Here is a 24169-nt window from a genome sequence, read left to right on the forward strand (position 1 = left end):
TTGATGGGAATATATGAGTAGGAGGCGAATGCAAATTCACATGCAACAGTTCATATGCATATGAATGCAATTCATATGCATATGAATTCATATGAATTCATATGAATTCATAATATGCAATTCATATGCAACATAGTTGCATATGAATTCCACAGAATGAACCGCTGGTGGTCACTGAGCGTCTATTTCACTGTGATAGTCTGTGCAGTTGGGACCCTTATGCTACTGTCCAGCCATGCTCTGTTAAAAAAGGATGAGAATGTGTTAATACTTCAGTAGAGGATAAATGTCACACCATATATTCCACCAGAATGTGAAGCAATGGGAAGAGAACAATCAGTAACATAAAATATTAGACCACCCTTGTTTTCTTCTATTTCATGTTAATTTCTTTTTGTTTTTATCAATTATTAACTCCTGTGTATATCATTTGACTAAAACAGACAGAAAATAAAACTTGGAATACCATAAAGCGGTTATAAGCAGTACAATGTCACAGTCACTGATGTAAGGACTAAAGCAGTTTTGGCTATGACTGTATCAAACGAGCTACATGTCAGCTCTTGATTTCAGTTCTTATATAATATAGGTGTATGCAATGGTGTGAATATCCTTCTCAACTGTTTTTGTAACGTGCATATGTCGATTTACTGTTTTATTTACACAACAATAAAACGTTTAAATATATTTCCTTATTGAACAGAACCTGATATACAGTAGATGAGAGCGCATTTATGTGTGTGAAAAGAGCGTTATGTTGGCAATAAAACAATTGAACAGTCAAACGTACACTTAATATTTACTGTACAATATCAAACATAATGAGGATGAGGAGGATCGCTAATGAGATGATGCAGAAGTCTGACCTGTGTGTACAATGTTTTTATACTTCATTCTCAGCTGTTGATGTGCGCTTCTCCCCCCACTGGATCACACCTAAATAAAATAAATTAATAAACTATTAAAGGGAAAAATGTGACCCTGCCTGAAGGAAGCCCGGGGCCCACGTCTGGAGCCAGGCCTGGACGGAGGGCCCGTCAGCGAGCGCCTGGTGGCCGGCTCTGCCAGCCACCGAAAAGGCAACGTGGACTCTTCCCACTCCTGTGGACCCACCACCCGCAGGGCAGACCGATGGGGTCGGGTGCGCTGCCATATGGGTGGCAGTGATGACGGGGTCACAACGGACCAGACCCAGGCGGCAGAAGCTGGCTTTGGGGACGTGGAATTTCACCTCAACGGCGGGGAAGGAGCCGGAGCTTGTGTTGGAGGTGTAGCGTTACCAGTTGAATCTGGTGGGGCTTACCTCCACGCATAGCCTCGGTTCTGGATCCAAACTCCTGGATAGGGGTTGGACCTTGTTTTACTCCGGAGTTGCGTCAGGCACAGGGCGGGTGTGGGGATACTGACAAGCCCCCGGCTGAGCGCTGCTGTGTTGGAGTTTACCCCGGTGGATGAGAGAGGGTCGCTTCCCTACGCTTTAGGGCTGTGAGGGAGAAAACTCTGACTGTTATTTGTGCATATGCACCAAATATCAGTTCAGAGTATTCAGCCTTCTTGGGGTCCCTAAATGGGGTCCTTGATGGGATCCCTGCAGGCGACTCCATTGTTCTCCTGGGGGACTTCAGTGCACACGTCGGCAATGATGGAGACACTTGGAGGGGCGTGATTGGGAGGAATGGCCTCCATGATCTAAACCCGAGCTGTGTTATGTTGTTGGACTTCTGTACTAGTCATGGATTGTTCATAACTAACACCATGTTTGAACACAAGGATGCTCATAAGTGTACCTGGTACCAGAGCACCCTGGGTTGGAGGTTAATGATCGATCTTGTGATCGTATCATCTGACCTCCAACCGTGTGTTTTGGACACTCAGGTGAAGAGAAGGGCAGAGCTGTCAACTGATCACCACCTGGTGGTGATTTGGGTCCGTTGGCGGAGGAAACCTTTGGATAAACCTGGTAAGCCCAAACGAGTAGTGCGGGTGAACTGGGAAAGTCTGGAGGAGGACTCGGTCCGCGAGGCCTTCAATTCGCACCTCCGAAGGAGCTTCTCGGACATCCCTGTGGAGGCTGGGGGTAGTGAACCTGGATGGTCGATGTTCAAAGCTTCCATTGCTGAAGCTGCAGCTGAGAGCTGTGGTCTCAAGGTCTTGGGTGCCTCAAGGGGCAGTAACCCTCGAACACCGTGGTGGACCCCGGTGGTCAGGGAAGCCGTCCGTCTGAAGAAGGAGGCCTTCAGGGGAATGTTGTCCCTGGGGACTCCTGAAGCAGTTGCAGGGTACCGACAGGCCAAAAGGACTGCAGCCGCGGCTGTGATGGAGGCAAAACAGAGGGTGTGGGAGTAGTTCGGAGAGGCCATGGAGAAGGACTATCGCACGGCACCAAAGTTGTTCTGGAGGACTGTCCGACACCTCAGGAGGGGGAAACGGGGGACCATCCAAGCTGTATACAGTAAAGATGGGACACTGTTGACTTCGACTGAGGAGGTTGTCGGTCGGTGGAAGGAACACTTTGAGGAACTCCTGAATCCAACTACCCCAACTGACCCGTCCTCTGTTGCAGAGGCAGAGCTGGAGGATGATGGGGGATCTGAGTCAATCTCCCGGGGCGAAGTCACCAAGGTAGTTAAAGAGACAGTAACGTTAATTTTAAGTGATATATGTTATTCATCATTATGAAAAATAGAAGAAAATATAAATTTTATGTGTGTAGCATCATCCATTTGGTCAAAAAAGCTTAAAATCTGCGCCGCAGCAGCTTCCGCATTCAGTGGTCACGTGGGCATCAACGTCACTGGCGCCCAACATAGTTTGACAGCCATAAGAAACAATGCAGCTCTAGACGCGATTTACACCAAAAGTATCATGGTTACCTGCGCTGTGAACGGTTGTGTCAACAGGACAGCAAAAAGACGCCACTTTCAAATAAATTCACTGGTCCGGTTTGCAGTCGAGTGTGAAGCGGTGGGGATGAGCATTAGCACCTCCAAATCTGAGGCCATCGTCCTCAGCAGGAAACCGGTGGACTGCCTTCTCTGAGTGGGGAATGAGGTCCTTCCACAAGTGAAGGAGTTTTAGTATGTTGGGGTCCTGTTCACGAGTGAGGGAACAATGGAACGTGAGCTTGCACGGAGAATTGGGGCAGCAGGAGCGGTATTGCAGTCGCTTTACCGCACTGTTGTCACAAAGAGGGAGCTAAGCCGAGAGGCAAAGCTCTCCATCTACCGTTCGATCTTCGTTTCTATCCTCACCTATGGTCATGAGCAATGGGTCATGACCGAAAGAATGAGATTGCGGATACAAGCGGCTGAAATGGGCTTTCTCAGGCGGATAGCTGGTGTCCCCTTAGAGATAAGGTGAGAAACACTGTTTCTGTTAGTGTAGTGTATGTCTTGCGGTATGTCCTGTGATGTCAGTGTTTCTTTTTCTCCTGGTGTTTATCCAGTATTATTCGTTATGTAATGCCTGAGCAGTATCTATCTATCTATCTATCTATCTATCTATCTATCTATCTATCTATCTATCTATCTATCTATCTATCTATCTATCTATCTATCTATCTATCTATCTATCTATCTATCTATCTATCTATCTATCTATCTATCTATCTATCTATCTATCTATCTATCTATCTATATCATCGGCATAACAATGGAAGTTGATGGAGTGTTTCCTTATCAAATTACCCAGAGGAAGCATGTACAAGATAAACAGTATTGGACCAAGAACCGAGCCTTGAGGAACTCCATAACTAACTGTAGTTGACTGAGAGGAGTTGTTATTAACGTGAACAAACTGGGAAAGGTCAGTTAAATAGGACTTAAACCACATCAGTGCTGATCCCTTAATACCAATTGTTTGGTCCAGTCGTGCCAGAAGAATATTGTGGTCAATTGTGTCAAACGCTGCACTAAGGTCCAAGAGAACCAGTATAGAAACAAGTCCTCTGTCTGAAGCGGTTAGAAGGTCGTTGCTAACCTTGACAAGTGCTGTTTCCGTACTATGATGTTCCCTGAAACCTGACTGGAAATTCTCGAATGAACTGCTGGATAGGTCGATAATTATTTAGAACAGTAGGGTCCAGGTTAGGTTTTTTGAGAAGTGGCTTGATTACAGCTACTTTAAAGGATAGATAGATAGATAGATAGATAGATAGATAGATAGATAGATAGATAGATAGATAGATAGATAGATAGATAGATAGATAGATAGATAGATAGATAGATAGATAGATAGATAGATAGATAGATAGATAGATAGATAGATAGATAGATAGATAGATAGATAGATAGATAGATAGATAGATAGATAGATAGATAGATACTTTAATAATCCCGGAGGAAATTGCATGCAATTGCACCGTGGTACATATCCAGTAGATAATGACATGTTAATTATATTAAGGAAGTGGTTGCCAAGTAAAGGTAGGGCTTCTTTGATGAGTTTAGTTGGAATTGGATCTAACAGACAGGAGGATGGTTTAGCTGAGGAGATTATTTTAATCAGCTGACTGATCTGTATTGGAGAAAAGACATCCATAGAACCGAAGGGTTCAGGAGTCAGCTGTGTGTTTTCCAATCTAAGGGACCTAAAGAAGGACCAGAGTTTGAGGACAGGATGCCATTAATTTTGTCTCTGATGAGCAGGATCTTATTATTGAAGAAATTCATAAAATCATTGCTGTGGAGACTTGATGGAATACTAGGCACAAATGCACTGTGGTTCTTTGTCAGTCTGGATACAGTACTGAACAAGAATCTGTGATTGTTTCTATTGTCTTCGATTAATGATGAATAATAGGCTGCTCTAGCGGAACGAAGTGCCTTCCTGTATTTATGTAAACCACCTTGCCACGCAGTGCGGTATTCTCCTAATTTAGTAGAACGCCATTTCCTCTCAAATTGTCAGGATTCTTGCTTTAATTGGTGGGTATGAGAATTAAACCAGGGAGCTCGCATCCCCTGTTTTATAGTCTTATTTTGTAGTGGAGCAATTAAATCTAAGGTTTTTCGCAGAGAGTCTGAAGTAACGTCAACAAACTCATCAATTTGAGATGGACAAAATTAACTGAGTTCAGAAAATGACCCGCTGTGTAATTCAGTAGTGGGATTAGATTAAGCATACTTGGGATTTCTTCCCTGAATTTAGAAATAGTATGATCTGATAAATTTCTAGTACAAACGTTTTTCGCAGGAAGAGAATTACACAATAGCCGAATGTCGAAAGTTATCAGGCAGTGGTCAGAAAGGATAGGATTATGAGGAAATATGACGAACTCCTCAATTTCAATCCCATAAATCAAGACTAAATCCAGAGTATGCTCAAACTGGTGGGTAGATTCCTGTACACACTGACTAAAGCCTATGGAGTCTAGTAATGACATAAATGCTCTACTGAGGCTATCATTACTGTCGTCCACGTGAATATTGAAATCACCAACAATTATGACCTTATCAGTTTTAAGAATTAAACTAGTTAAGAAATCGGCAAATTCAGATAGAAAGTCACTGTATGGACCAGGAGGACGATAAATGATGACAAATAATAGGGGCTGAAGTAGTTTCTGGATTGGGTTTGATAGGTTCAGACTAAGACTTTCAAATGAATTGAAGAAAATTTTTGGTTTAGGGCTCAATTCTAGCGAGGAATTAAAAATTGATGCAACTCCGCCACCTCTGCCTGAGACTCAAGTGATCTGATAATTTAGGTGACTAGGAGGAATAGCTTCATTTAGGGAAAAATACTCATCCTCACTTAGCCAGGTTTCCATTAAACAGAATAAATCTATTTGATAATCTGATATAATGTCATTGATTAAAACAGCTTTTGAAGACAGAGATCTAATATTTAGGAGACCACATTTTATTGTTTTGTACTCCAGAGCTGTTGAAGTCCTGGTTTTGATTTTTATTAAATTTGGATGTCCAGTTGCTTTCCTCTGGACTTGAAATGACTTGAATTTGCATGAATTAACTTTAAACGGTTGAGGGACAGACACAGTCTCAATGGTGTGTACAGTCGGTGACAATACAGTAGGTGAAAGTGTAGTGGATAACATTACAATGGGTAACATTACAGTGGGTGAAGGTACAGTGGGTGACCTTTCTAGGAGTGCAGAGACTTGTTTAAGACTGCGACTCTGCATCCCGGTCTCAACTCTGGGTCATGGTTTTGGGGCAGAAATAAACGTGGTCAGATTTTTTGACAGGAGAGCAGCGCCATTCCAAGTGGGATGTATGCCATCTCTCCTAATGAGACAGGGTTTTCCCCAAAAAGTCCGCCAACTATCAACAAACTGTATGTCATTACTGGGACACCACCTAGACAGCCAGCGGTTGAGTGAAGACATGCGGCTATACATGTCATCACTGGTCATATTGGGAAGGGGACCAGAGAACACTACGGAGTCCGACATTGTTTTTGCGTAGCTGCACACTGACTGAATATTAATTTTTGTGACCTCCGATTGGCATAACCGGGTGTCATTACCGCCGACATGAATTACTATCTTACTACATGTACGTTTATCTTTAGCCAGCAGTTTCAAAAATGACTCAAAGTCGCCCGCTCTGGCACCCGGGATACACTTGACTATGGTCGCTGGTGTCTTTAGTTTAATGTGCCGCACCACAGAGCTGCAAATCACCAGAATAGGTTCCTCAGCGGGTGTGTCGCTGAGCGGGGAAAAGCTGTTTGAGATATCGAGTGGTTGCGGGGATTGGTGGTGAACCCGAGGCTTTCGCCTGCCACTATGTTTCCTACGAACAGTCACCCACTGCTCCTGCTCGGGGGCTGCTGGAGGACGGCTAACCTGAGCTGAGGAGTGGCTAGCGTGAGCTAGTGGGTCCGCTCCGGCTAAAGCTATCTGACTAGGTGGCACAGCTATATTTTCAGTTAAGGAGCGAACCAGTGCCTCCAATTGACTAAGTCTTGCTTCCATTCGAGAAAAAGCACTACACTTCGTGCAGATGCCCCTTTCGCTGAAGAAGGCGGGGGGAAAACTATACATCAGACACACTGAGCAGCAGAGAGGAGAGGGAGGAGAGTGGACAGAGGGAAGCGTAGCCATAGTTAGCAACGAAGATAAACTAAGCTAGCTCTGAAGTACGGAAGATTACTTTAATAAAACAGTTTGTAAAAGGTTAGCTGAAATATGTGAGCGCTTTCGCTATCAAGTTTTGAGATGGAGAGAAACAACTAGCTTACTCTACAATTCTAAAATGACATAAGATATTAACAGTGATTGTGTGACAAAAGCGAACTAAGACGCCGCAGTCAAACAAACACAACAGGTAATGACGGAAAACAGCTGGAACAGATGTGGAAGGTCAAGGTTAATGTGGTCCCCATGGTAGTAGGAGCACTTGGGGCAGTAACCCCCAAACTGGAAGAGTGGCTCCAGCAGATTCCTGGAACAACATCTGAAGCCTCAGTCCAGAAGAGCGCAGTCCTAGGAACAGCTAAGATACTGCGCAGAACCCTCAGACTCCCAGGCCTCTGGTAGAGGACCCGAGCTTGAGGATGACACACAGATACCACCCCACAAAGGTGAGAGGGACTTTTTTTTACACATATATACAGTATATATACATATCCCTATATATACTGTATATATATATATATATATATATATATATATATATATGTGTGTGTGTGTGTGTGTGTGTGTGTATGTGTGTGTATGTATGTGTATATATATATATATATATATATATATATATATATATATATATATATATATATATATATATATATATATATATATATATATACAGTATATATAGGGATGAGCGAGTACAACACTATCTGCGTCTGTATTTGTTCAACCATGTAAATTATCTGTATCCGTATCTATACTCAGAATGGGCGGGGCTGAAACCGGAAGTGGGTGTGGCTCGACTGAAAAAGGGTGGAGCTTTCATTGCAACATTATTATAAATCTGAAATTGATTTGGATTGATCAGAAGTTGCTATATTTATTGTTTGTTTCAAAATATTTACAGAACAGCCTCAAAATTGATATTCAAATAATTTTTTTTGATAACAAAAGAACTACATACAGAACAAGTTTTTTATAAACTCAGAACATGAAGTGCATTAATGTATACAACGCATGCAATAGGAAATTATGAAGTGCAAAATATGCATGAACAAGAATTGTCATACTTAATACAACTTTGAATTTTTTTCTTTTTCTTCCTCATTTTTTGTCATTTTTATGATCAAACTTTTTTTCAATTATTTATTTATTTTTACCACCTAATGTTCTTGCCATTTTTTTCACAATAAGTTAAACAATGTTGATAAACACTAGAACTCCCAAGGCAGTCATTATGACTGCTTTCAAAATTTGCAATGTCATAACTTGGTTTAAAAAAAAAGTATCTACCAATAGGAGCCTGACTTTTCCTAAATGTGTGTATATTTTATTCTGACATTAAAATTTCAAAACACAAAAGAGATCTGAGTAGTGACTGCTTGGATATTATTTGTATATAATTTGGATTATCAGTAAAATATCCAAGAATAAATTGGTGGAATACGGAAAAACACATCAAAACTATAATGATTGAGTGTTTTATTTAATTGAACCAACATACCTTCTCTGCAATTGCACATCCAAATTCAAACTTTGAAATAAAAACAAATGTAACTCTGTGAAATCAAAACAAACCTATCCTGCTTCAAAATACTTTGGTGTCATCATTAGACGATAACAATGACAAATTATTAACTATTATGACCAATCCATGCTGTGGTGGCTGCCAGCCAGCTGGAAACACTGATGTTACGATCTCCAGATGGTTTGCTTATGGCTCCCAATCACTTCCAATCATTATAACAGCAGTGTCTCCAGCTGGCTGGCAGCCATCTCAGCATTATTGAATGTTCATAATAGTTAATAATTTTTATTGTTAAGGTCTCATGATACCAATTTATTTTGAAGCAGTACACAATTGTTTTAATTTCACAGATACATTTGTTTTTATTTCACAGTTTGAGTTTGGATGTTTAATTGCAGAGAAGTTATGTTGTGTCAATTAAATAAATAAAACATTCAATCATTACAGTTTTAATTTAGTGCCCTGATTTGTTTTTATTCCACCAATTTATTCTTCGATATTTTCAATGATTATCCAAATTATAAACAAATATTGTTCGAGCAGTCAACATCACTGTCTATGGGAGTTTTAGTAGTTGCAGAATTCTGGAAGGCCGATGTAACAGTTAACATATCTATACATTATAGAAATCATTAATATGAACTGAAGTGAGAAAGTGTCAAACTAAGAACAAGTAGGTAAAAAAAAAACAACTAGAGTGGGGGCAGTGACCAATGCGACACGAGCAGTTTTCAGCTCTAGTCAAATGCACAGCGTACATGCAACAAAACAAGAAACAAGTTCACCAAGTAATCTTCAATAGACCGATAGAGGCAAGCTGAAGAAAACCTAAGGAAATCAACATGAGCTACAGCGAAGCCAAATACAGAGAGATCAGTCAAATAGGTCTCTGTAGGGAGGGCGGGCGCTGAGGGTGACGACAGTCAGTTCTGAGGATTTCACGAGTTTTGACGAGTTTTACTCGTATCGTACTCGTCAAAAATGTGTTATCCGTACCGGATACTCGTCTGAAATGAGTACACAGCTCAACCCTAACATATATATATATATATATATATATATATATATACACACACATATACATATATATATATATACACACACATATACATATATATATATATATATATATATATATATATATATATATATATATATATATATATATATATATATATATATATATATATATATATATATATATATATAAAAGAAAAAAATGTCCCTCTCACCCTTGGGTGGTATCTGTGTGTCATCCTCAAGCTCGGGTCCTCTACCAGAGGCCTTGGAGTATGAGGGTTCTGCATAGTAGAGGAACCCATGGGAATTCCACGATAAAATAATAATATCAGACTTCATACCAAACATATGAAAACAAATGCATTGGTATTGTAGGATCCATCCATGATGGTTGGACCAATGTCTATGATGGTGCATGTGTGGATATTGGCTTGTGGTGGGAGGAGTGTCATTGGGGGTATGTCAAGAATAACTGTAAGTGTCAATTGCGGTGCAGCGTATCAATAAACAAAGATTATTGATGAGATACAGAAGTCAATTGCAATTACTCAGATTGCGAGTCATCAGGTAACTCCAGTGTTTAGCCTAATGTTTTGTCATTCATTAATTTGTCAGCCGCAATATGTCAACAGAAAGGGATATATTTGAAGTTCAGTTCAGTTCTCAGTTCAGTTCTGAGCTGAAGAAGTCTCTTGGATGAAAGACGAAACGTCTTCAAGAACTTTCTTAATGTCCAGTGAATTGACTCAACAGCTTTTGAATACACATTTACCAAATGCTCTTATACACACACACGCACACACACACACAAACAACTGGTCATGTTTGTCACATCATCAGCATTCACTGAATTCTCAGTCACTCCCAAGATCCTACATATATAGAGGGCAGTCTTGAGAAAAGTTTAATAACACCGTTTAATACAAACAGAGACAGCATTCCAAATCTGAAGTACATACATATTTTTAATGAATCAACCACTGTCCCCTTGATAGCAATATTTTTGAACTAATTTTTTTCAGGATAACTTCATAAATACAACAGTAGTACACATAACCATAAAAAATGTTTTACACCAATTACATCAGTTATCATCCATGCAGGAGAGTTTTGCTTGTGATATAGTGTTTGGGAAATTCTACTTGAAATACTATTACTAACAGAAAATTGAACACTATGTCACATGAAGGTACATTCTACACCAAGATCTTTCATAAGACACCTGTTTGAGACATTCCTCAAGGCAAAATATTTTACATTAAATACTTTGCTTCAAAGGAGTTCCAGCTCAGTGGTTTCCTTATAATATGCATTCATTCATACGTGGTTTTTAAAATGTGATTTTATAAAAACTTATGCAGTCAAAAACTGAATTGTTGTCTAAATTGTTTGTAAAAATGAAGCTACTCAACTGGAGTTTCATGAAAATAATCTCACTGCAGATCTTGTAAAAGACATAGCTTCTCCACAGAGTGGGCTGTTCTCATGTGGACTGTCATGTGTGAACTATGTCTGAAAGCAGACCCACATGTGACACAAATATATGGCTTCTCACCTGTGTGGATTCTCGTGTGGACTGACAGAGAACTACTATCTCTGAACCCTCTCCCACATGTTTTGCAGATGTACGGCTTCTCCCCCGTGTGGGCTATTCTTATGTGAACTGTCAATTCACCGCTACGTTTGAAACCCTTTCCACAAGTTTTACAAGAATATGGCATTTCACCTGTGTGGATTCTCATGTGGACAGTCAAGGCACTGCTTTGTCTGAAATCCTTCCCACAGACATTGCACATATAAGGTTTCTCACCTGTATGGATTCTTAAATGCCTTTTCAATGCTGGCATGTCAAAGAATCTTTTCCCACATGTCTTACAAAGGTCCGGCTTCACACCTGTATGGTTTCTTAAGTGAATATTCAAAGATGACTTTCGACTGTAACTTTTGTCACAGCTGCTGCACGAATATGGCTTCTCACCTGTGTGGATTCTCAGATGTCTCTGGAAGTTCGACTTGCATTTAAACTCTTTTCCGCATGTGTCACATGTGAAAGACTTTTCACCTGGGTATCTGCAGTGAGTTATAGGGTCATATATATTCCTAATGTTACGTTTGTATGCTGCATCCCCAGAAGACCCAGAGTCTTCATGTTCATGTCCTTGCTGATCTTGCCTCTCTGATACAGCAGAGTTGGGTGTTTCTCCTACCACAAAGCTTATAATTGCCAAGTCATCTACAGACTGATCTTGTTCTGCGTTTGGAGTTCCATCAGAATACAAGTACAGACTCGGATCTTCACTGTGGTCATTTTCCTCATAACTTGAAGTAAAGGTATCCATTTCCTCTTTTAATGTAGACTTCTCTCCCCCCTGAGTGGTGTCAAATTCATCATGTTCCTCTTTAACCTGTGGGGGCTCAAGGTCATTTTCCTCCTCTTGATCCATAATTGAATTCCTCTCCTGGTCAGCAAGAACTTGCTCCTCCTCATTGGCATATTGCTGGGGGAGCTCTGGAGGGACAGAAAATAAAGGGGGGGAAATTACTGTAATAATGGAATAATTAAATGAGACATGATGAAGTACCAGTAGAATGTTTAAACAATTTGAATAACACATTTAAACCCCTCAGTTTGTGTGATTAACATTTAAAAAAATGTGACATACCGATCACGTAGAACTTCATTTTTGGTATCCAAACCTGTAGGTATCCAGCAGTCTCTGGATGATGTGTTTTTATTAGTAGGAGTTTTATTTTTCAGCTGCTATTAGCAGTTCATGAACACGATCAAATACTCAAATGAAGAATTTGACGCTAACTGAATGAATTTGTTGGTTTACATCTGCCGTATCATCTTCTAGTTTTTTAGTACGTGGATACCGCTAACGCCACTAGCATGTTAATGCCGTGGGCAAACCATTTTACAGGTATATTACCTTAACTTATCGCTGGAGTATAAAGCAGATAAGCAACAAAAACGGAACAAAATTCGAGTTTGTTCGACGCCTGGTACAGGCGTATCAAGGCTCTGTTCGAAATGTCATAAAGACTTAATAGAGGTTCAATGTACTGTACTTCTGTCGACGGTGAATCGGTTATGCACCAATATGTGAATGACGTATTATGCGAGCGACATTCAACCGGACACTTTACAAACGAATAATGGCCAACTAAAAACAAACTCAGCTAACAGTGTTGCCGGGAAGGATAGAATGCGCAACCTGTAGGAGCTCTATTGTAAACAAAAAATTAGATCCTCGCCATTTCACAGGGACGATACATGTTTTTGTTCTGCCAGACGCTTGTCTAAGACGTCACACTCTTGCGACGATGCCGTCCTCCGTCTCATTTGTAGGAGAATACGTTACAGACTGCAGAGAAAGATTTTTTTATTTTTTTTTGCAAAAACACTTTAATCACATTCAAACAATTTGCAATTTTACATTAGATGAAGCACTAAAGTGCTTCAGACGAAGATTTTCTGCAAAAAAAAAAACTTCAATCACATTTAGAACATTTTACAATTTTTCATTAGATGAAACTTCAAAAACAATAAACACTCAAAAACACTATAAACCAATAAACAAAGGGAAATACAATATAAAAATTAGTACATTATAACAGGAATTTATAATGTACAGTAAGTTAAATGTCCTATGTCCAGAGTGCATAGGACATTTTTGTAACACCAGATGTTCCTAAAGTTATTCAGGTCTTTTGTCAATTTATAGAAACCAAATTCTAGTTTTAAGCGAAATCTGATGTTACAGCAAAAAACAGTAGCTGCTTCTTGAACAGTATTGTTTTCAATTCTCCTCTTCCTGGTCACATAAATTGCGAGTTTTGCCTCTCCAGAGATAAAATTTAAAAGCTGCCACTTTCTCTGATTCGATCTATTGTACCGAGCACCGTAGATGAATTTCCTGATACTAAAATTTTCACTGAACAAATAAAAAACATTCGTTAGAAGAGTGAAGAGCACTGCAAGTCTCCCACACTCACTGAAAGCATGAAAGACTGTTTCACGAAGGGGACAGAAGGGACACTGGCTGGACACCGCAGGGGTGAAAACAGAGATAAAAGCATTGGAATCGATGGCACCATGTAAAATCCTCCACTGGAGGTCGGCTGTTTTTTTCTAGAGGGGAGGTTTGTACAGAAGTCTCCACTGTGGGTCAGGTCCATTTCCCGTAATCCTGTTGGCCCAGGTAGTGGGTGCTCTGCTACACAAGTTTTTCTTGTTGATTACTTTTACACATTGTTTGTACAGTATTTTTTTGTTGGCCATGTGCAGGCTGATTTGTTGTTCATCTCCGAGGAGATGAACTTCCAGTTCTCCAAACAGGGGACTGATGTGGACCTCAGGGAAAGGATCTTTGCTGTCCGGTACAGTCCCTGTACTATAGTCCAGGAGGAGGCTTCTCTCCTTCCCGGAAAGTCTTTGCCTTCACAGTTGTAGCACCCTCTAGGCCACCCTGGTGGACTGGATGTTCAGCAGGGAGCTCACAGCCTAGGCATCCGCCAGCGCAGGCCCAGCGTTGTCCACCAGCTGCTGGAGGGTCATGGTCCTGGTTCTGCAAAGCGCTGCAGACAGACCAGGTGTGGCTCCACTGCAGACATCCAGCCTGGCTCCATGCACTAGTGGTTCCTTCAGTAACCAGAACAGAGAGTCAAGAGCTTTTTCCTGGGCTGCTTTTAAATAGGGCCCATGACTTAAAAACACCATGATAAAACGGAGGCAAACCGTTTAACTTTAGAAACTTGGAGTCCATTAAAAACAGTGTAGCATCCAGGTCCAAGTTACTCACACGTTTGAATATGCAGCTGGCCACCTCTCTCCACGTCAGATCCGCTGGTCCGGTCAGAAACCACTGGATGAACTGTAATCTGAACGTGGCTGTTCTGCTAGCCAGATGGATGAGGCCCTGTCCCCCCTCCTCTCTTGATAAAACAACACTCCTTGAGGCACCCAATGCAGCCCATCCAAAAAAAAGCTAACAAGTTTGGTCTGGATTTGGGCTAGAAACCCTGAAGGAGGGTCCATACAGGCCAAGCGGTGCCACAGCTGTGAGGCCACAAGGTTGTTTATCACGAAAAATCGACCTCTGTATGACATTCTGGGGAGCAACCATTTCCAATTTTTTAAGTTTCCCTTCTATTTTTTCAATGACGCCCTCCTAGTTCTTCCTGGTTGTTGTCTCATTTCCCAGGTACACACCGAGATATTTGAGACCATCAGTCTTCCAACACAAGTTTTGAGGAAGAACCGGGAGGTTGCCATGCCACTCACCAACAGCAAGGGCTTCACTTTTGTTCCAGTTTACTTTTGCAGCAGTTAAAACATTGAATGAGTTTGTCAAACCCACCAAAAGGAGAAGAAGAAGATTTGATTTTTAAAAAGTACATTTATTCATGAAAGCCAAATTACAAGAAAATCACGTTGACACAAAATCCAAGAGATTCACACAAAAAGGAATTCACATCAAAAACATTCCTGAATGAAGTAAACTAACATTTATCAAACTAAAAACAGAGGTTCTTGTTTCCATGTTGAATATGCTCCATTCATATTCAAAGTACAGGACTTAAAACACAGACGAAGAAGAAGAACAGATTAAAAACATTCGTTAAAAGAGTGAAGAGCACTGCAAGTCTCTTACACTCGCTAAAAGCATGAAAGACTGTCTCACGAAGGGGACAGAAGCGACACTGGCTTGACACAGCAGGGTTAAAAACAGAGATAAAAGCATTGGAACCGATGGCATGGTGTAAAATTCTCCACTGGAGGTCGGCTGTTTTTTTCTTGAGGGGAGGTTTGTGTAGAAGTTTCCACTGTGGGTCAGGTCCATTTCCCGTCATCCTGTTGGCCCAGGTAGTGGGTGCTCTGTCACACAGGCCTTACTTTTACACATTGTTTGTACAGTATTTTTTGTTGGCCGTGTGCAGGTTGATTTCTCGTTCATCTCAGAGGAGAGGACCCTCCAGTTCTCCAAACAGGGGACTGATGTGGACCTCAGGGAAAGGATCTTTGCTGTCCGGCACAGTCCCTGTACTATAGTCCAGGAGGAGGCTTCTCTCCTTCCCGGAGTCTTTGCCTCCACAGTTGTGGTACCCGCTCGATCTCCAGAGATGTTGGGTTAAAAGTTCTAGAGAACAGGAAGCCCACTCTACCACACAGCGTGGTGTTATGGCCCAGGACCGTCTGTCCTTTCCACTCTTTCATCCAGTCCACCTCTTTGCTCTCATCGCTGTGTGTTTCGTGTAAAAACAGGGCAGGTTTGGTATCCAGGAGAGGAACGCAGAAGGACAGATGGTAGTTGACTTTGCAAAAAGGATGGAAATGGCTGTAGTGAATACTTTTTTCCAGAAGAGGCAGGAACATAGAGTGACCTATAAGAGTGGTGGTAGGAGCACACAGGTAGACTACATCTTGTGTAGACAGTGTAACCTGAAAGAGATCAGTGACTGCAAAGTAGTGGTAGGTGAGAGTGTAGCCAAACAGCATAGGATGGTGGTGTGTAGGATGACTCTGGTGGTGAGGAAGATGAAGAGGGCAAAGGCAGAGCAGAAGACGAAATGGTGGAAGCTGAAAAAGGAAGAGTGTTGCATGACTTTTAGGAAGGAGTTAAGACAGGCTCTGGGTGGTCAGGAGGTGCTTCCAGATGACTGGACAACTACAGCTAATGTGATCAGGGAGACAGGTAAGAGAGTACTTGGTGTGTCATCTGGAAGGAAAGTAGATAAGGAGACTTGGTGGTGGAATGAGGAGGTACAGGAGTGTATACAGAGAAAGAGGTTAGCCAAGAGGAAGTGGGACACTGAGAGGACTGAGGAGAGTAGACAGGAGTACAGGGAGATGCAGCGTAAGGTGAAGGTAGAGGTAGCAAAGGCCAAACAAGGGGCTTATGATGACTTGTATGCTAGGTTGGACAGTAAGGAGGGAGAGACTGATCTATACAGGTTGGCAAGACAGAGAGATAGAGATGGGAAAGACGTGCAGCAGGTTAGGGTGATTAAGGATAGGGATGGAAGTCTTTTGACAGGTGCCAGTAGTGTGATGGGAAGATTGAAAGAGTACTTTGAAGAGTTGATGAACGTGGAAAATGAGAGAGAACAAAGACTAGAAGAGGTGACTGTTGTGGACCAGGATGTAGCAAAAATTAGTCAGGATGAAGTGAGGAGGGCATTGAAGAGGATGAAGAGTGGAAAGGCAGTCGGCCCTGATGATATACCTGTAGAGGTATGGAAGTGTCTAGGAGAGGTGGCAGTAGAGTTTCTGACTGGGTTGTTCAACAGGATCTTAGATAGTGAGAAGATGCCTGAGGAATGGAGGAGAAGTGTGCTGGTGCCCATTTTTAAGAACAAGGGTGATGTGCAGAGTTGTGGCAACTACAGAGGAATAAAGCTGATGAGCCATACAATGAAGTTATGGGAGAGAGTAGTGGAAGCTAGACTAAGGGCAGAAGTGAACATTTGTGAGCAGCAGTATGGTTTCATGCCAAAAAAGAGTACTACAGATGCAGTATTTGCTTTGAGGATGTTGATAGAGAAGTACAGAGAAGGCCAGAGGGAGCTGCATTGTGTTTTTGTAGATCTGGAGAAAGCTTACGACAGGGTGCCCAGAGAGGAACTGTGGTATTGTATGAGGAAGTCTGGAGTGGCAGAGAGGTATGTTAAAGCAGTGCAGGACATGTATGAGGACTGTAAGAGACTGGTGAGGTGTGCTGTAGGTGTGACAGAGGAGTTCAAGGTGGAGGTGGGACTGCATCAGGGATGAGCTCTGAGCCCCTTCTTGTTCGCTATGGTGATGGACAGGCTGACAGACGAGGTTAGACAGGAATCTCCATTGACTATGATGTTTGCAGATGACATTGTGATCTGTAGTGAGAGCAGGGAACAGGTGGAGGAGAAGCTAGAGAGGTGGAGGTTTGTCCTGGAAAGGAGAGGAATGAAGGTTAGCCGCAGTAAGACAGAGTACATGTGTGTGAATGAGAGGGACCCAAGTGGAAGAGTGAGGGTTACAGGGAGAAGAGATCAAGAAGGTGGAGGATTTTAAGTACTTAGGCTCAACAGTCCAGAGCAATGGAGAGTGTGGAAAAGAGGTGAAGAAGCGTGTACAGGCAGGATGGAACGGGTGGAGGAAAGTGTCAGGTGTGATGTGTGATAGAAGAGTTTCAGCTAAAATGAAGGGAAAGGTGTACAAAACTGTGGTGAGAGCAGCGATGTTGTTTGGCCTAGAGACAGTGTCACTGAAGAAAAGACAGGAGACAGAGCTGGAGGTAGCAGAGATGAAGATGCTGAGGTTCTCTTTGGGAGTGACCAGGAAGGATAGGATCAGGAATGAGTACATCACAGGGACAGCACATGTTAGAGGTTTTGGAGATAAAGTCAGAGAGGCCAGACTGAGATGGTTTGGACATGTCCAGAGGAGAGATAGTGAATATATTGGTAGAAGGATGCTGAGTTTTGAACTGCCAGGCAGGAGGCCTAGAGGAAGACCAAAGAGGACGTTTATGGATGTAATGAGGGAAGACATGAAGGTAGTTGGTGTGAGAGAAGAGGATTCAAAGGACAGGGCTAGATGGAGGAAATTGATTCACTGTGGCGACCCCTGAAGGGAAAAGCCGAAAGGAAAAGAGGAAGAATAGCTTTCCTCCTTGCTGTGTCAAAAACCAGTGCCCTTTTCCTTTCTTCTCTCGCTCCATTTACGTTTAATGTCCCCACCCCAAAAGAATCCATGATGACGGAAAAGTTAAAAGAACCTTAAAATAACTAAACAGGAAATATTATAAAACAGTCAGCCTAATCAAAATTTAAAACTCAGTTGGTTACGGACTTTATTCATTTGCTTTTTGAGTTGGTATATCTCTTGTTTACTACTGAGTTCTGATGTGGCTGTTTTTAATAAATTAAAATTTTTAATAAATTGCTTTGCCGTGTTATAAAAAATTCATTTATCAGGAAAAAACTTGTAGATTCAGACCTTTTCATGCCTTTAGTTTGTTGTAAAAACAATTTGAACACTTTTTCTGGGTACAAAACATGCTGTTGACTGGCAGTGACTGGAATGTGAGATAGTTCACTGCAATCAGACATACAATCATCACTGTCACTACTGTCTCAAACATCCGGTGTGACCTCAATTCGACCAGCTTTACATTCAGCAGAAACAGTTAAAACATTCTTCCGCTTACCGCACCGCCTAGTAAGAGCAGGAATCCATTCAGACGCATGGTCGTCTGTGACAGCTTCAGTACCTGTCTGGTTTCCTGTCTCAACATTCTCATTTTTATCACCAGTCTCCCTCCTATTCTCACCCACTGCACCTGTCACCACCTTAGTCTCAACCAGTTTACCTTTCTCACCCAGTTCACCTACCACCTCCATAATCTCACCCAGTTCACTCACTACCTCTCCAATGTCACCCTGTTCACCTGTCAGCTCACCATTGTCACCCACCACAACTGTCACGTCACCCAACTCACTGGACACCAGCCCACTCTCACCCATCACTCCACCTGTTCTCTCAGCCACCCTGCCACCATCCTCACTTGTCCCACCGTCACTCTCCCCCCTCACCTTGACGATATTACTGGTTATCACTGCTCCTACCTGCACCTGACTCAGTCTCGCTCCTCGAAGCATCTCCCCACTCCGTGTCTCCGATGCGTCGGCGCCGCGGAGCCAGAACGGGACGCCTCGGAGTGGCGGTGGAAACCACCGTGTCACCGGGCGGGTCCCGCAGAGCATTACTGATGTGCCTCAGACAGGCGCTAACAATGTGTCCCTCCTCTCCACAGCCAAAACATTTCATTTGAGAGGAGGTGGCGTACATCGGGTAGTCATAGTTGTCTACTTTAACAACAAAACAGTAGTTAAAGGGGCCCTATTATGAAAATCACACTTTTTCAGGTCTCTACATATACATAGTGGTCCTCCTAACCCGACCAACTCCTAGAATCTGGTAAACAAAAACTTCCTGCATCAATAGATACAGTATTTGGACTTTTAGGAAGTCATGGCTCTGAATGACTAGAATAGGCATCCTTGACGTCAGACTTTGCACTCTGCTATTGGACAGAGTATTGGACGATATGGATTGGTGGACATGCTCAAGGGCGTGGACGATATGGACTGGTTGACACACCCAAGGGCGTGGTCATCCCCAAAACGGAGTTCTTCCTGTTGGACGAGAGGTAGCAGTCTGTTGAATTGGCGTCTGTGACAAGGAGACAAGGTAGTTGCTCAGTTGTTGATTGTACAAATCAACACCAGTGTTTATTTTTAATCCCATCCAATGAAGAACAGAAGAGACCGTGGTTACATTTCATTTTTAGTGGCTCTGTGCAGCTACATCACCTGCACGTTTGTGTGTGGAACCACTTCACTCCAGCCTATTTTAGCAATGAGGGTCAGTACAGACGGGGCTTTGGCTGAGACTAATCCTCATTCAAGGATCACTCCCAACCATACGGGACCAAGGACCTGCACCCCGGTTACAGGTAAGTCTCACCATATTTGTCTTTTTTGCAGTTGTCTGTTAGCATGAGTGATCGAGTGCTATTTGGCTAATTAGGTGGTACTGCTTTGTTTCGTGTTTGCGTGTGTGCGCTCCAACGTGTGTGTGCTAAACCTACAGTATCTACTGCAGGTACAACGCATATGAGTTGGGCTCACATTTTATCTTTTATCTTTTTGTCGGTTAGCATGAATGAAGTCATGCTATGCTAGGCTATGTAGGGAGGTCTCCTTTGTTTCGCGTTTGCGTGCTGTGTGTGTGTGCGTGCACTCCCACACGTGTGTGCGTGCCGGACCTACAGTATAAAACTAAAATGCACGTAAGTTGGTCTCATATTTTCTTTTCTATTACCTGTCAGCATAAATAAAGTCAACTTATGCTAGGCTACGTAGGGAGTTGTGCTTTGTTTCGTATTGTTTGTGTGCGCGCACGTGTTAGAGTCGATTGTTTAGTCGTCATAGCGACAACGCACACAGGTCTGTCCTCCTTATCCAATATCAGAACATTGGTGTCCTGAAATTAGTGTCCCTCTTCCTTGTGCATCCTTTCAGCCTACAGCTTCAAGTGTCGTGTCGTGCCAATGTTACACGCCCCAAGGGTGTGGCTAGTAAAACAGATTATATTTTAAACTGCTCTGCTAGGTAGACCTGAATAAACAGGGAAAAACACAAGACAGTCAGTTTCGGTGTATGTTATTCTCTCTTCCTTGGTCATCTGAATTTATTAACAATCATGTATCTTAAATCACTTTACTGTTCTTTGTTTTAATCATGAACAAAACACAATATCCCTTCTCTTCTGCTAACAGGCTAACACTGTATCAGTATAATATAGTGTATAAAGACAACTGGATGCACTTCAAGGCAAAACTGGAGAGAATTAACAATATACAAAAAACGGAAATGTACTCTTTCAATGTAAACAATAAATCACACAGCCAAAACACATAACAGGAGCTTGCAAAACTAAAGGAGCAACAAAAATAACATCAGTGAAAACTACCTACATGTCACGTAGTGGACGGCTGTTGCCATGAAAGTTAGCATAAAACCCTAGATTCAGCTACATACATCAAACTACTACAAGGTAATGTCATTTCTGGCATAAAACTGAGTCAAGTTTTGTTTTATAATACAAAGTGCTCATAATAAACGTTTTTCATGTGCCAACGTTATACCTACCTGAATAAACAGGGAAAAACACGAGACAGTCAGTTTCGGTGTACGTTATTCTGTCTTCCTTGGTCATCTAATCATCACCAATCTTGGGGTAAAAATGGACTCAGGTCTCAAGCTTGACAGCCAGATCAGGGCAGTAGTGAAGTCCAGCTTTTATCATTTGAGGCAGCTGGCCAGAATAAAACCTATTCTTTCGAGGCAACATTTCGAAACAGTCATCCACGCCTTTGTCACCACTAGGCTGGACTATTGTAATTCTCTTTATGTGGGGGTTAGTGCTTCTTCCATCTCCCGTCTCCAGATGGTCCAAAATGCTGCTGCACGTCTGTTGACCAGCACCCGTAAACATGAGCACATTACCCCCATTTTAGCCTCAGTCCACTGGCTGCCCATACATTTTAGAATCCATTTTAAAATTCTTTTATTTACTTTTAAATCCCTGAATGCCCTTGCCCCACCTTACCTCTCTGAGCTTCTACACCGCTATGTACCTGCTCGCTCTCTCAGGTCAGCTGATCAGCTGCTCCTGGATGTGCCTAAAACCAAACAGAAGCTCAGAGGGGACCGTGCCTTTGCTGTTGTGGCACCCAAATTGTGGAATGATCTGCCTCAGCAAATCAGACAGGCCTCTTCTCTGTCTGTTTTTAAATCTCGCGTGAAGACCTACCTCTTCTCCTTGGCTTTTAACATCTAGATAGACACCTGATTTTATTTTGTCTTATCTTTTTTATCTTACTTTATTGCTCTGATTATTTGCTTTTGTTTTTATCCATATTTTATGTTTTATGTTTTTAGTTGATTAACTTTACTTATAATATTTGAGCCATTTTGTCTTTTATCTATAATAATAATCTTTTTATTCATTCGCCTGTACAGCACTTTGGTCGACTGCGTTTGTGGTAAAGTGCTCAACAAATAAAGTTTGGATTGGTTTGGATTGGATCTGAAGAAGAACGTCACGTAGGCACCTAGCTAACCTGTCTCTGGAAACCGTAGCGGCCACCTGGTGGCGGAATGTGGAATAGGTGTATTCCTAGAATATAGATCCCTATTTATTCTCAATCCACATGAAGGCTATTCTAAGTACAGGACAATTATCTAATATTACAAAAATGTGACTACACTTTTGTGTATGTCACACCAAACTGACCCAGTGGACACCCATACTGTTGGTACACAGCTGTCCTGCAGGACTCTTCATTCCCACTATTGAAGGTATGTACGAGTCATATTCCATACAATGTTTTAATAAAATTGGTTACACGAATTTTCTAAATATAGTTGTCTATAGGTGTTAGTGAATGCACATGTGTTGATAGTAGTTCAGTAAAAAATAAGTGTTGTGTATTAGAATATTCCAGCAAGACAGTAAGTGAAGACTTTAGTATAAAAAATTTTGAGACAGATTCATGTATGTCATATATTGTTTTGTCTCCTTATTTCGTTACGTTTGGTGTACCCCTCTACAAGATCCACTTTTCCAAAGGCTTTTGAAAGGACAATGCGACAATGAGTCAAACCTGACAAGAAAGAGCTAACTTTCTGTTAGTATTGCAATATTTTAATATTTCAAACAAACATGTTTTGAAATTCTGTTGGTAATTGTTTGCACGAAAACAGTGAAAAGTAACCATACAAATAAATAAATTAGTAGCAAGTACCAGGATGTATTTTGAACACAATTTTTCTAAACAAAGAAATGAATCAAACAATATCAATAACAGTAAAGATCTATCTTTGTGTTTTATTGAACAGGTTTTGTAGCTGACATGTTGGACCTTATATGTGACAAAGTCTTGGTGGACCCCGTGCCATACACAAATGAGATGTTGTCCATTCCTCTCCCCGAGAATCTGTCTGCCCAGTATGAGCGTCCGGACAAGGAGGAGGTCATTGCCAGCTACATGAACAGGTTCAACCAAGACTTGGTCTAAATCCAGCGAAATGGCCTTTGTCTTCAGTAGTCAGTAGCTAAAAAGATATAATTAAAAACTCTTAAAAGAGCTGATTCTGTGCTGTGCAGGGTTTTAAAACCGGATTGGAAAACCTCAAGAATATTGTAGTCTTTCAGAAAGTCTATTAATTGACTGTAGACTATCTTCTCAAGGATTTTTGAGAGAAAAGAGATCGGCCTGAAATTGGCAAGATCTGTAGGATCTAGCCCAGGTTTTTTGATCACAGGTTGCACTATTGCGTGTTTAAAATACACAGGGACGACACCTGAGGAGAGACTGCTATTAATAATTGTGAGAACGGAAGTTCCAACAGTGGGGAAAACCTCTTTAAGCAGTCGAGGAGGGACAGCATCATTTGGAGAGCCTGATTTTCACAGACAACAGGAGAAGTCTCTATACCAGCGGTCTGCTTGGCATTAAGAGCTGAATCAATTGTTTTAAACAAGACACGAGGTTTGTGACAGTTAGAGAGGATAATATTAGACAAGTGTTCTCTTTTCGCTTTTTTCACAGTTTTTTGATAAATACGCCAGCAGTCCCTTAACATTTGAAGAGACACCTGCAGTTTGTCCTTCTTCCATTTGCGCTCAGCTTTACGGCACTCACGTCTGGCAGCACGAGTCATGTCATTTAACCAGGGCTCAGATTTAGTTTTAGGCTGCCTGGTTTTTAATGGAGCCACAGTGTCTAAAACAGTCTGGCAGGTGGAGTGAAACCATGAGCTGAGCTCCTCTGTACTGCCCACAGACCCAGGAATGATTAAAAGCGGCCGAAAACTGAACAGCAGTGGAAGGGTTTATGACACGACAGCGCCGAGAAGCAGCGGCAGATTTAACTGTATTAGCGACAAGACTAACCTCAAATAACACAGGCATA

General features: G+C 41.8%; 2 protein-coding genes across 2 annotated transcripts; both read right to left on the reverse strand.

The window, feature by feature from the left end:
- Positions 1-6163: 6163 nt before the first annotated feature.
- LOC137599942 (uncharacterized) lies at positions 6164-7069 on the reverse strand. Its single transcript, XM_068321206.1, has one exon. It carries the CDS (start codon positions 7067-7069, stop codon positions 6164-6166), a length of 906 nt encoding a protein of 301 aa, XP_068177307.1.
- A 3493-nt stretch (positions 7070-10562) lies between these two features.
- On the reverse strand, positions 10563-12895 carry LOC137599936 (zinc finger protein 239-like). Its single transcript, XM_068321198.1, has 2 exons — positions 12308-12895; positions 10563-12153 (listed from the first exon to the last, which is right to left on the reverse strand). The coding sequence occupies exons 1-2, from the start codon at positions 12324-12326 to the stop codon at positions 11078-11080; spliced, it is 1095 nt and encodes a 364-aa protein (XP_068177299.1). The 5' UTR covers positions 12327-12895; the 3' UTR covers positions 10563-11077.
- Between the last annotated feature and the right edge of the window lie 11274 nt (positions 12896-24169).

This window comes from Antennarius striatus, chromosome 8 (genome assembly GCF_040054535.1).
Source record: "Antennarius striatus isolate MH-2024 chromosome 8, ASM4005453v1, whole genome shotgun sequence".
In the NCBI taxonomy this organism is placed as follows: Eukaryota; Metazoa; Chordata; class Actinopteri; order Lophiiformes; family Antennariidae; genus Antennarius; species Antennarius striatus.